Source organism: Melanerpes formicivorus, unplaced genomic scaffold (assembly GCF_026170545.1).
Source record: "Melanerpes formicivorus ecotype bairdi unplaced genomic scaffold, bMelFor1.0.p_v2 SCAF_87, whole genome shotgun sequence".
Taxonomy (NCBI): Eukaryota; Metazoa; Chordata; class Aves; order Piciformes; family Picidae; genus Melanerpes; species Melanerpes formicivorus.
The window spans coordinates 484,150-497,353 of record NW_027142439.1 but is presented as its reverse complement, the minus strand read 5'-3'; the positions used below and the strand labels follow the sequence as shown (position 1 = coordinate 497,353).

At 54.0% G+C, this 13,204-nt stretch overlaps 1 protein-coding gene across 1 annotated transcript in view; it reads left to right on the top strand.

The window, feature by feature from the left end:
- WDFY2 (WD repeat and FYVE domain containing 2) overlaps positions 1 to 12,061 on the top strand; it is a 64,007-nt gene extending 51,946 nt beyond the window's left edge. Inside the window, 6 exon segments of the mRNA XM_068165206.1 lie at positions 155 to 281; positions 4,186 to 4,291; positions 6,538 to 6,639; positions 8,106 to 8,236; positions 8,572 to 8,680; positions 10,951 to 12,061. Of these exon segments, the coding sequence (XP_068021307.1) occupies positions 155 to 281; positions 4,186 to 4,291; positions 6,538 to 6,639; positions 8,106 to 8,236; positions 8,572 to 8,680; positions 10,951 to 10,980 (605 nt within the window). The 3' untranslated portion in view covers positions 10,981 to 12,061.
- The last annotated feature ends 1,143 nt before the right edge of the window (positions 12,062 to 13,204 follow it).

Below are 13,204 nucleotides of genomic sequence, written 5' to 3'. Positions count from 1 at the left end.
CTGGCAAGCACAGTGGCTGCATGGCCCTTGCTGAGGAGACCTGCAGTTTGGTCTCCATCTTTCTTGTTGTGTCTCTTTGTAAGTGCCCAGCTAGATTCTTCTCTTCCTCTTCCTGTACTGAAGTGACTCATGTGTGCATCTCCTTTTCTTTCAGGTGGTGTCACTGCTCTCTGCTGGGACCCAATACAGCGAGTTTTGTTCTCAGGCAGTTCTGACCACTCCATCATAATGTGGGACATTGGAGGAAGAAAAGGAACAGCCATCGAGTTGCAAGGCCACAAGTACGTTCAGAGCCCTTCCTTTCGCTTGAATGGGAGGAGAGCTCAATCCAGAAGCCACATCTGGAAACAAACAGCCCAAAGGTTGCACTCTTCATGAGCCTCAACTCATGACTCCCTGTGCTCCATACACAGCTTCAGTCAGTTGCTCACAGTGAGCCTTACAGCGCTTGAGAGTCTGCAAAGGGTGGTGAAAGCAGCCACAGTGTCTGCAGTCCTGACTGTGCAATGTCAGAGCTTGCCCCTGGCTGGAGAGAGAAGGGTCCTCAAACGAAACAGCTGCAGGCAAATCCTTGCTTTCAGGTGCCAGGATCTTGCCTTCCCCTAGAGGGAGCATCAGGCTTTGACACTGAGTCAGCCTTCCCTCGGCTCCAGCTCCCGTGCCCCGCTGCCTGCAGCCGGGATGCTAAGCCGTCTGCCTGACCCATAGGAGCCTTCCCCACCTCCCCTCTGCAGAGAGGCTTCCTGGCACCTACAGGTCTCACAGTTTTGTGGCACAGTAGAAGTCTTTCAACAAGATAATCCTGTTGGCTTACTGGGCATTGAGTAGGCAGCAGAACAGCTCTGGTTGCAATGGAGAAGAGGAGGCTCAGGGGAGACCTTCTTGCTCTCTACAACTACCTGAAGGGAGGTTGTAGCTGGGAAGGGGTTGGTCTCTTCTCTCAAGCAACCAGCACCAGAACAAGAGGACACAGTCTCAAGCTGTGCCAGGGGAAGTTTAGGCTGGAGGTGAGGAGAAAGTTCTTCCCAGAAAGAGTTATTGGCCACTGGGATGTGCTGCCCAGGGAGGTGGTGGAGTCCCCATCCCTGGAGGTGTTCAAGAGGGGATTGGATGTGGCACTTGGAGCCATGGTTTAGTTAGTCATGAGATGCTGCATGACAGGTTGGACTTGATGATCTCTGAGGTCTTTTCCAGCCTTACTGATTCTCTGACTCTATGACCTCCTAGCCTTTTAACACTGGCAACACAACCAGCTTCTTTCAGCATGCTGGGGGCAGGTCCAGAGGAGGGCCACAAAGAGTAACAGAGAGCTGGAGCACCTCTTCTGTGAATGAGTTGGGGCTGTTCATTCTGGGGAAGAAAAGGATCCTGAGAGACCTGACAGATACCTGTCAATGTCTGAAAGGGACCCACAGGAAGGCTGGGGAAGGCCTGTTTAGAAGGGCTTGTAGTGACAGGGTGAGAGGCAGTGGTTTGAAACTGGAGCAGGGTAGATTGAGGTTTAGATACAGAATGAGAGAGGAAAAATGTTTGAACAGGTTGCCCAGGGATGTGGTTGAGGCCCTGTGCCTGGGGACACTCGAGATCAGACTTAGTGATCTAGTTGGTCGTGTCCCTGCTCACTGCAGGGGGCTTGGAGAAGATGTCCCTTCCAAGCCAGTGCAATCTGTGAGAGCAAAACAAGCCAGGGGCAGGTCTGGAGCAGCACAAGCCTGCAGTGGTTGTGGTCTGTTTGCTGCAAATTGAGTGGTGCTTCACTCTGCTGAGTGAGTTGGATGTCTCTGGGATCTCAGAGCCCTGCAGAGCTCCTGCTGAGATTCCCTGATAATCCTTGTACCCTGCCAGTGGCATTGTTAGGTCACTGCAGCTAGATTTAGTGCTGTGGAAGCTGGGCTTTCTAATCCAGTGTTAGCCTCTGGATCTTAATCTGTGGCCTGGCTGTTGGCTGGCACTGCACAGCAGAGAGGCTTGGTTCCTGAGGCACTTGAGAAATGTTTCTCCTGATGGTGCCTCTGGCATTGGCAGGTGGGTGCTGGGGAGGCACCAAGCTGTGTGGAGCCTGACCCATCCATCAATGCCTTCAGCTAGGGAGGAGCAGCCATCTGCACAAAGAAAGGCATTACCCTGGGAGTTCTTTGGGCAGACCAGGCCAGGCCTGTGGTAGGAGCAAGGAGAACCAAATGCTGAGGCATCTTTTCAGCCCTGTCTGCTCAGTTCTGTCCCTTTGTAACTTGCTCTTTCATCCACAATGGTGTGGCCTGATGTTTGTTTCCCAGGTTGCAAACAGTTGGAGCTGAGGCTTGGTTTCCTCCCTCCTATGAAGGGATGAGCACACCTGTGAAGCTTTACACTGAATCAGTTTTCCCATGTTGCTTTTTCCTGGAAGGAGGAAGCCAAAGCAGCTCTGTCTCTCACCTCACCTAGGGAATGCTTAGGCAGAGTTTAGTGATCCCTGTAGCATTCTTTTGAACCCTTTGTGCTTATTAGTGTTGAAAGAAAGTCTTCCTTGGTGCTTCATTCCTAGATGGTGCAAAGATCAGTGATTAATGCCACTGTGTGACAGGAAGGTGTGCTGCTGGGGCTGCACTTACCCATGCAGGGGTGCCTGTGGAGGGCCCAGGAGCTGCTCCTCTCTCCAGATATCCCAGTGCAGCTGGAACTCCCCATCTCAGGAGCAGCAAAAGCAGTAATCAGAGCAAGTCCTTTGCTTTTGGGGATGCTACCCAGCTGAGCAACACTCTGATTCCACTCTATCAACAAGGCCTTGAGGTCACACCAAACACCAGAGCTTGCTTTGTCCACCTATCAAGATGAGGACCTGGCAATATATAGTCTGGCAATATATATATATGGCATCATATTGTCCCTGCCCATGGCAGGGGGGTTGGAACTGGATGATCCTTGGGGTCCCTTCCAACCCTAAACATTCTATGATTCTGTGATTCAGGCAGTGCTAGGACTAGGGGCAATGGAATGAAGCTGGAGGTGGGGCGATTCAGGCTGGAGGTGAGGAGGAAGTTCTTCCCCAGGAGAGTGGTGAAGCCCTGGAATCACAGTCTCACAGTCTCACAGCATCACTAAGGTTGGAAGAGACCTCGAGGATCATCGAGTCCAACCTGTCACCACAGACCTCATGGCTAGACCATGGCACCAAGTGCCACATCCAATCCCCTCCTGAACACCTCCAGTGATGGTGACTCCACCATCGGCATTGGAATGGGTTGCCCAGGGAGGTGGTTGAGTCATCGACCCTGGAGGCGTTCAAGAGGAGATTGGATGTGGCACTTGGTGCCATGGTCTAGTCATGGGGTCTGCGGTGTCAGGTTGGACTCGATGATCCTCGAGGTCTCTTCCAACCTAAGTGATACTGTGATACTGTGATACCTCCCTGGGCAGCACATCCCAATGATGAATGACTCTCTCAGTGAAGAACTTTCTCCTCACCTCCAGCCTGAACCTCCCCTGGCACAGCTTGAGACTGTGTCCTCTTGTTCTGGTGCTGCTTGCCTGGGAGAACCTGGCTACAACCTCCCTTCAGGTAGTTGTAGAGAGCAAGAAGGTCTCCCCTGAGCCTCCTCCTCTCCAGGCTAAGCAACCCCAGCTCCCTCAGCCTCTCCTCACAGGGCTGTGCTCAAGGCCTCTCCCCAGCCTTGTTGCCCTTCTCTGGACACCTTCAAGTCTCAATGTCCTTCTTAAACTGAGGGGCCCAGAACTGGACACAGGACTCAAGGTGTGGCCTAACCAGTGCAGTGTACAGGGGCAGAATGACCTCCCTGCTCCTGCTGGCCACACTCTTCCTGATGCAGGCCAGGATGCCATTGGCCTTCTTGGCCACCTGGGCACACTGCCAGGGAGGTGGTTGGGGCCCTGTCCCTGGAGGTGTTTAAGCCCAGGCTGGATGAGGCTCTGGCCAGGCTGATCTAGTGTGGGGTGTCCCTGCCCTTGGCAGGGGGGTTGGAACTGGATGATCCTTGTGGTCCCTTCCACCCCTAACAATTCTATGATTCTATGGCTCTGTGATTCTGGTCTCAGCTGGAGAGCAAAAGCTGACTTGCGTCTGATGGATGCTGTGCAGAGAGAGGCAGGGAGGAAACCATATGGGCAAGCAGGTGGTTATGCCACTTTGTTATATAGTCTGCACTGGCCATAGAGGGTTGGTCAGTCCCTGTCTTGGTTCTTTTGCAGTGACAGAGTTCAGTCCCTCTCCTACGCTCACCACACCCGGCAGCTCATCTCCTGCGGCGCGGACGGAGGGATCGTCGTCTGGAACATGGATGTTGAGAGGCAGGAGGTAGATGCTTGGCTCATGTCCATTTGGTCTGAAACAGTCTTGGGAAGAAGGGACCTAACTTTCAGCCTGCACAAGGCCATTCCAGGCTTTGGGAACGCTCTGGGGCGTGCTGCAGCTGTTGCACAGCGGCTGTGTCCTGCCTTGGGTACGGTGGCGCAGGGGAGGTCGGCTGGCAGAGAGCGCAGCTTAAGTGAGCTGCTCAATGGCTCTCACCCTTGAGGCTGCTGCTCTGAAAAGCATCCCCCAGGGAGGGCATTGTGAGATGCTCTGCTGTGTTTTTCACACCACCATGAGGAATGTTACCAGTTCAGAGGTAAATGGGTAGCTGGATAATTCTGGGGGGGAGGGCTGAGGGAACAAAACAAGATTGCTCTTTGTCATCCCTGGAAATGCACAACCCAGGGCTGCTGCTGCTTCTTGTTCTTGTTCTAAGAGATTTAACTGCAGCTTCAATCTCACCTGCTGCTCTGCCTCCCTTCCCTCCTTCTGGTGTAACCATGTAGAAGTGGGGTAAACAATGACTTTGACAATCCAAACAGGAAGATTTCACCCACATGCTCCCAACTGCTTTTGTTCTGCTCTGCCAATGCATGTAGAGGGGTGCAGCAGTGCACCCTGGGCCTTGGGCGCTGTGGGAGCAGCCTCCTCTCAGCCCTTTCTGAGACTGATCCCCCAGGGCTCAGTGCTGGGCCCCATCCTGTTCAATATCTTCACTGATGATCTGGATGAGGGGGGTGAGTCAGTCATGAGTAAGCTTGCAGATGACACCAAGCCAGGGGTAGGAGTTGATCTGTTAGAGGGTTGGAGAGCTCTGCAGAGAGACCTTGCCAGGCTGGGCAGGTGGGCAGAGGCCAACAAGATGGCATTCAACAAGTCCAAGTGCCAGGGGCTGCACTTTGGCCACAGCAACCCCAGGCAGAGCTACAGGCTGGGGTCAGAGTGGCTGAGAGCAGCCAGGCAGAGAGGGACCTGGGGGTACTGGTTGAGAGTAGGCTGAACATGAGCCTGCAGTGTGCCCAGGCAGCCAAGAGGGCCAATGGCATCCTGGCCTGCATCAGGAAGAGTGTGGCCAGCAGGAGCAGGGAGGTCATTCTGCCCCTGTACACTGCACTGGTTAGGTCACACCTTGAGTCCTGTGTCCAGGTCTGGGCTCCTCAGGTTAGGAAAGCTGTTGAGATGCTGGAAGGTGTCCAGAGAAGGGCAACAAAGCTGGGGAGGGGTCTGGAGCACAGCCCTGTGAGGAGAGGCTGAGGGAGCTGGGGTTGCTTAGCCTGGAGAAGAGGAGGCTCAGGGGAGACCTTCTTGCTCTCTACAACTACCTTAAAGGGGGTTGTAGACAGGCAGAGGTTGTAGCCAGGAGGGGGTTGGTCTCTTCTGCCAGGCACCCAGCACCAGAACAAGAGGACACAGTCTCAAGCTGTGCCAGGGGAGGTTTAGGCTGGATGTTAGAAAGAAATTCTTCCCAGCAAGAGAGATTGGCCATTGGGATGTGCTGCCCAGGGAGGTGGTGGAGTCCCCATCCCTGGAGTGTTCAAGAGGGGATTGAACCTTTGAGATCATCAAGTCCATCCTATCACTCAACACCACCTAATCAACTAACCCATGGCACCAAGCACCCCATCAATTCTCCTCCTGAACACCTCCAGGGATGGTGACTCCACCACCTCCCCAGGCAGCCCATTCCAATGGGCAATCACTCTCTCTGTGTAGGTGACTTAGACATAGGTGGACTTAGAATCATAGAATCAGTCAGGGTTGGAAGGGACCACAAGGATCAGCTCATTCCAACCCCCCTGCCATGGGCAGGGACACCCCACACTACATCAGCCTGGCCACAGCCTCAGCCAGCCTGGCCTTAAACACCTCCAGGGACAGGGCCCCAACCACCTCCCTGGACAACCTCCTAACCTCCAGCCTGAACCTCCCCTGGCACAGCTTGAAATCTCCCATTGCTGATTCCAGGCTTGGAAAGGTGAGGAAGGCTTCTCTGTTCCTGGCTTATTTTTGCAATCTTATGATCAAAGTCTGCTTCCTGATTTGGGTGAGAAGTGTTCTTGTGTCCTTCAAGGCTCAGAGCTGAGCCGAAGAAGACATCCCAGGGAAGGGTCAAAACAACCTCCAGTGAAAATGAGGAGTTCTGGCCAAGTGCAGTTGCACTCTAATGCATCTTACTTGTCCTGTCTCTAGGCTCCCTTGGAAGCTTTTCTGTTTGCTGCTCACCCCCACTCTGTGTGTGTGTGTTGCAGACCCCCGAGTGGCTGGACAGCGATTCCTGTCAAAAGTGTGAGCAACCTTTCTTCTGGAACTTCAAGCAGATGTGGGACAGTAAGAAAATAGGCCTCAGGCAGGTTTGTATGTGTCCTTTTGTGTGCTCATGTGGTGAAATCAGGCTCCTGTCTCATGGTAACCTCTTTCCCCCCCCCCAAAGCCTTGAGTGTGTTCAGTTTGTTGTTCCACCGAGCGCTGGGTAGCAGGGGGCGGACTCCCTGCTGGAGGGGCTTGGTTTTGTGGGCAGGAGGAACACACTTCTTTGGCCTTCTGTTTGTTGGGTGGTTGGTTTGGGGTGGGTGGGTTCTTTGGCTGTTGGTTTGTTTGGGGTTGTTGGTGGTGTGTTGGTTGGGTGGTGGTTTTCAGCCGGTCCCACAGGCCTCGGGCTGGGCGAACAGCTTTTGAGCCTCGCCTGGCTTTATCCCTGTGGGATTTTGTTACTGTCAGTTAAGCACAATGCAGAAAGAAATTTGCAGCTGATTACTGGAGACTGTGCTGGAAGCCCAGCTGCCTCCAGTGAGGTTAGGTAAACATCTGTGACTGCTCAGAGTGTGCTGGAAAAGGCTCCCTGGTCTGCCTGCAGCAGGCTGCTGCCGTTTCCTGCCCAGCAGGAGCTGTGCAGAGCGCTGTAGATGGCAGGCATTGGGGGGTGGGGGGGAACAATGCTGAAAGGCTTGCTCTCATGGAAGCTGGAGCAGTCAGGTGATTGGGGCAGAGCTGAGCTGCAGCTGCTCTTTGTGTAATGCTCCTCACAGCCTGGCTGCTCTGTGGCTGGCGAGGCAGCCTTGCAGTCCTGTGCAGCCAGTGCAGGAGGACAGGTGAGACAGGGAGCATCAAAAACTCTGGTGCTTCTGGGGCTGACAAGAAGTGGCCTGAGGTGACTAGATGTCTATAGACCAGGATGGCACTGTGCTAGTGTAGCTCTCTCTTGCCTTGACCTGGGGACATTTTGATGTACAGCCTGCTGCTGAGCCGTGGTGCTAAGCCTGAAGTCCCCAGACTGAGCCTGCCAGGGAGAAGGGTAGCTACAACTCCCAGCCCTGCAGGAAATGCCAGGCTAGCTGGGATGCAACTCCTGGGGGCATAGAGGAGCTCCTTGCCCATCTATGGCTGTGCTGACAACAAGAGTACAGCCTGGACTTCCTCACTCTGCTTTCTACCCTGTTGAAGCACCTCTGTCACACTGGGTGTCGAAGCCCTCCCCCACAGCTACATCCAGGGATGCTAAGTGGTGGAGATAGCAAAGATTTACTGGGTGGTGTGTGGTGTCACTCTGGAGAGGAATTCACATAGCCTGAGTAGTGCTTCATCTGCCAGCTCCCAGTGTCCATGCCAGTGACCAGGCAGTGGAGGGGCAAGACTTCCACCCCAGCCTTTCTTCTGGAGCCCTTGGCTATCTTCCTGTGCCTCCCCTGAGAGCCACTTTGCTGTTCCCTGCAGCCTCGGCTGGGTCTTGCTGGAGTGAGGCAGTACATCCAGCGGGACTCGAGCAGCCATCTGCTCAGCTGGTGACTGAAGACATCTTCCTGTGCTTTGTTCCCTGCAGCACCACTGCAGGAAGTGTGGGAAAGCTGTGTGTGGCAAATGCAGCTCCAAGCGCTCCTCCATCCCCCTGATGGGCTTCGAGTTTGAAGTGAGGGTCTGCGACAGCTGCCACGAGTCCATAACCGAGGAAGAGTGAGTGTGGGCTCTGGCCCAGCCTGCCCTGCAAGGGGACACAGCTCCTGCAGCTGGGAGGGCCTGGGCAGATGTGGGGCTTTGGCAGAGCAGCCTGGCAGGGGGGTTCCTGGGCTCTTTCCCAAGCAGTAAGGCTGTGGTGCCTACTAAACTGGGTGGGCTGCAGAGGCTTCCGCCCCTGTTTCCTCGGGCCAGAAGGCTTCCAAGGTGGAGCTTACAGAGGGGCTGCTGAATTAGTGACTTCCTGTAGCACTCAAACACTGACTTCCTACTAAAGAGCTCTGGGGGCAATCCTGCAGTATGGCCTTTGCTGACTTGTGGATCCCTTCCTTCAGGAGAGCACCCACAGCTACTTTCCATGACAGTAAGCACAACATCGTTCACGTGCACTTTGATGCCACCAGGGGATGGCTCTTGACCTCAGGGACAGACAAAGTCATTAAGGTAGGAGGGGGTTGCTCTAGATCCTGTCTTTCATTTCCCCTTCCTTTTCTGTGTGGTTGTGGGTATGTCCTGCTTGCTTTCTTCCACCCAGAGACCTCTCAGTGATGGACTCACAGAATCACCAAGGTTGGAGAGAGATCATCGAGTCCAAGCTGTCACCACAGACCTCATGACTAGACCATGGCACCAAGTGCCACATCCAATCCCCTCTTGAGCACCTCCAGGGAGGGTGACTCCACCACCTCCCTGGGCAGCACATTCCAATGGCTAACAACTCTCTCAGTGAAGAACTTTCTCCTCACCTCCAGCCTAAACTTCCCCTGGCACAGCTTGAGGACTTCTGGCCAGTAAGGACCCAAAGAGGTCTCAGTCTGTAAAGGGGCTGGGAGAAGGAGCTGCTGCAGCTTTTCCTCTGGGAAAGCAAACTGTATTTCAAGATGGCACATCTGACTTTATGTGGCTAGGTGAAGCAATAGCTGATGTCATTAATGAGACTGAACAATGGAGGAAACCTCCTGACAGTGCTTTGTGACTGCTGACCATCCAAGGCAGCAGTTTACTGTAAGGGGGTTTGTTCAGCCTGGAGAAGAGCAGGCTGAGAGGGGACCTTGTCAGTGTCTACACATACCTGAAGGATGGAGCCAGACTCTTTTCAGTGATACCCAGTGGCAGGCCAAGGGGCAGTGGATGTGAACTCAGTTGCAGGAAATTCCACCTCAACATGAGGAAAAGCTTTCTTACTGTGAGGATGACAGAGCCCTGGAGCAGGCTGCCCAGAGAAGTTGTGGAGTCTCCTTCTCTGGAGGTCTTCTAAACCTGCCTGGATGCATTCCTGTGTGACCTGCCCTGAGTGCTCCTGCTTTGCAGGGGGGTTGAACTGATGATCACTGAAGCCCATTTTGACCCTTAGCATTCTATGGTTAAGAGAAGAAGGCCAATGGGACCCTGGGGTGCATTCAGAGGAGTGTGTCCAGCAGAACCAGGGAGGGTCTCCTCCCCAATACTCTGCTCTGGTGAGACCTCACCTGGAATACTGCATCCAGTTCTGGGCTCCCCAGTTCAGGAGGGACAGGGATCTGCTGGAGAGAGTCCAAGGGAGAGCTACCAGGATGATTAGGGCACTGGAGCACATGCCTTGTGAGGACTGTGATCCTGTACCTGGCTCACAGGGTGAAGCATGGTGACATACAGAATGGCATTTAGGCAACTGCCCCAGCCTCACATGGGTGCTGGAAGATGAAATCAAACTTCTCCAGACTTACTGCATTCACCTCTAACCATGTAGCCTCTCTTAAGCAGTCCCAAAACCAAACCCAAACCACCCAAGCCAAAAAGGGTGAACATTATCACAACAGCCCCAAGCAAGGCTCCAGGCTTGGGGCAGTGTGGCTGGAAAGCTGCCTGGCAGAAAGGGACCTGGGGGTTCTCATGGACAAGCAGCTGAATATGAGCCAGCAGTGTGCCCAGGTGGCAAAGAAAGCCAATGGCAGCCTGGTTTGTATCAGCAATGCTGTGTCCAGTAGGAGCAGGGAGGGGATTGTCCCCTTGTACTCAGCTCTGAAGTACTGTGTCCAGTTTTGGGCACCTCCATACAGGAGAGATGTGGAGGTGCTGGGGTGAGTGCAGAGCAGGGCAATGAAGCTGGGGAAGGGCCTGGAGAATAAATCTGATGAGGAGTGAGTGAGGGAGCTGGGGATGGTTAGTTTGGAACAGAGGAGGCTGGGGGAGACCTCATTGCTGTCTACAACTCCCTGAAAGGACATCATGGAGAAGCTGCTGCTGGTCTCTTCTGTTAGTGATGGAACAAGAGGGAATGGCCTCCAGCTGTGACTGGGCAGGGTTAGACTGGGCAGTAGGAAGCATTTTTTCCCAGCAAGAGTGGTCAGACATTGGAACCTGCTGCCCAGGGAGGTGGTGGAGTCACCAGCCCTGGAGGTGTTTAAAGGTGGTTTGGATGTGGTGCTTGGGGCTATGGTTTAGTGGTGAACCTTACAGAGTAGGGTTGTGGGTTGGACTTGGTGATCCTGAGGGCCTTTTGCAGCCTGAGTGTTCCTGTGGCTCTGTGACTGCTGCCTTGCAGCCTATTCTATTCCATTCCATTCCATTCCATTCCATTCCATTCCATTCCATTCCATTCCATTCCATCCTACCCTATCCTATCCTATCCTATCCTATCCTATCCTATCCTATCCTATCCTATCCTATCCTATCCTATGTTTTATTACCTTTCCCCAAGGCTAACTATGTTGTTATGGGTTTTGCATTAACAGCTGTGGGACATGACACCAGTAGTGTCTTGATGGTACCTCAGTGGAGCTCGAGAGGTGGCATTTACAGGAGAAAAAGATGTTCTAAGGCTAACCACCCTGCAGCAGACAGACACTGCTGGGCACAGCCAGCAGGTGGGGAAGGAGCCAATGCCTTCACCCTGGCTCCACATCCTCTGCTGGATGCTCTGCCGAGCGTTTGCACGGAGACTCTTTCCTCTTCTTCCCAGAACACACAAGAAGGTATTTTTTTACCTGCTGGTTTGTACAATCTGACTTTGGTTGTCTTGAGTTTGCTTGGGAAGTCCCCGTGGTGCAGTCTGGAGGGCCTGTGTCTCACCAAGCCAAGGCACTTGCTGCTCTGTGCGGAGGGGCCTCGGGCTGTGTCTCTGGGACGGACACAGGGCGTGCGGCACTCGGCTCTCCCTGCAGCAGCTCCCTGTTGAGCTGGGACGTTGCTCTCTTCACTGGAGGAGCCCCAGGCACGGCATTGACTGTTCTCTGGGTGCAGCACCGAGGAGCTGATGGACTACTGCAACACCCAAAAGGGCTCTACCATCTCCTTGCCTGAGTGGACATCACCCAGAGAGCATTTGATGGGCTCGCAGCAGCTAAAATCCAACCTCCTGCCTCTTCCCTTCCTGCATAGCTTGCAAGCCCAGGGGGACAGGTTGCTTAGCAACTAACTTCTGTGCAAGCTGACAGAGCTTTCTGGCTTAGAGCATCACAAGGAGCACACAGACCTGCTTGAGTCTGATGAGCCTGGCAGGCTGGTGGAAATTAAACTATTGGCAACAGGAACTGCTCAGAGTGTGTGCATGGGGGGGAGGGAGGGGGGAGCAAGGCAGAGCCCAGACTGCTCTAGGTCTGAAGAGTTTGGTTTACCTCTACCTCTTCCTTGTGCAGCAACCTCTCAGCATTTATACCTGGCTGTGTTGTTGAAGATGACTTTGGTTTTCCTGGGTTGTTCCACACAGTCATATTTATTTTGTAAGACTCTGATGGGCTTCATGAGTTTCTTCCAGAGAGCAGGATCTGATGTTGCTGAGTGCTGCCCATTGTCCTGGTGGCATATGTGGTGATCCCTTTTAAGAATAAAAAGTCTTTAAACACCTGGATTGACCCAGCTTGCATTTTTAGGAGAATGTTGTCAATCCCAGGCACTGATGGAGGCTGGGCAGGGGCTGGCTGGAGAGCAGCCCTGAAGAAAAGGACCTGGGGATGCTGGGGGAGGAGAAGCTCAGCAGGAGCCAGCAGGGAGCACTTGCAGCCCTGAGAGCCAAGCAGAGCCTGGGCTGCAGCAAGAGAAACAGAGCCAGCAGGTCAGGGAGGGGATTCTCCCCCTCTGCTCTGCTCTGCTGAGACCACACCTGGAGCACTGCCTCCAGTTCTGGAGCCTCTGTGCCAGGAAGGATCTGGAGGTGCTGGAAGGTGTCCAGAGAAGGGCCAGGAGGATGAGCAGAGGGCTGGAGCTGCTCTGCTATGGAGACAGACTGAGAGAGTTGGGGCTGTTCAGTCTGGAGAGGAGAAGGCTCCCAGGAGACCTTCTTGTGGCCTTCCAGGATCTGAAGGGGGCTCCAAGAAAGCTGAAGAAGGACTTTTGAGGGTGTCAGGGAGGGATAGGACTGGGGGGTATGGAGCAGAACTAGAAGTGGGGAGATTCAGATTGGATGTCAGGAAGAAGTTCTTCCCCATGAGGGTGGTGAGAGCCTGGCACAGGCTGCCCAGGGAGGTGGTGGAAGCCTCCTGCCTGGAGGTGTTTGCAGCCAGGCTGGATGTGGCTGTGAGCAGCCTGCTGCAGTGTGAGGTGTCCCTGCTTCTCCTCCATTTGCCCAGCAGCAATTCACTTCTGAGGAAGCAAAAGGATCAGCACAATCCATGGCACTCATTCCAGAGCACCGAGCTGCTGCAGTGAGGAGCCCATGGACTTCATGTGCATGTCTTAGGAGTGATGCATAGAGAAGGTTGGAGGAAAACTCTTTTCCCTGTGGGGGTGACAGAGCACTGGAGCAGGCTGCCCAGGGGGGTTGTGGAATCTCCCCCTCTGGAGCTACTCAAACCCTCCTGGCTGCATCCCTGTGTGATCTGGTACAGGGGGCTGGGCTGGATGATCTCCTGAGGCTCCTTCCAGCCCCTGACCTTCTGTGTGTGATTCTGTTTCCAAACATCCCATAAACTGTGCTTGAGTGCTTTGCAGCCATGCTCTCTGACATGATGCCACCTCTGCTCTCCAGGTCTCAGAGGTGTTTGTTCCCCT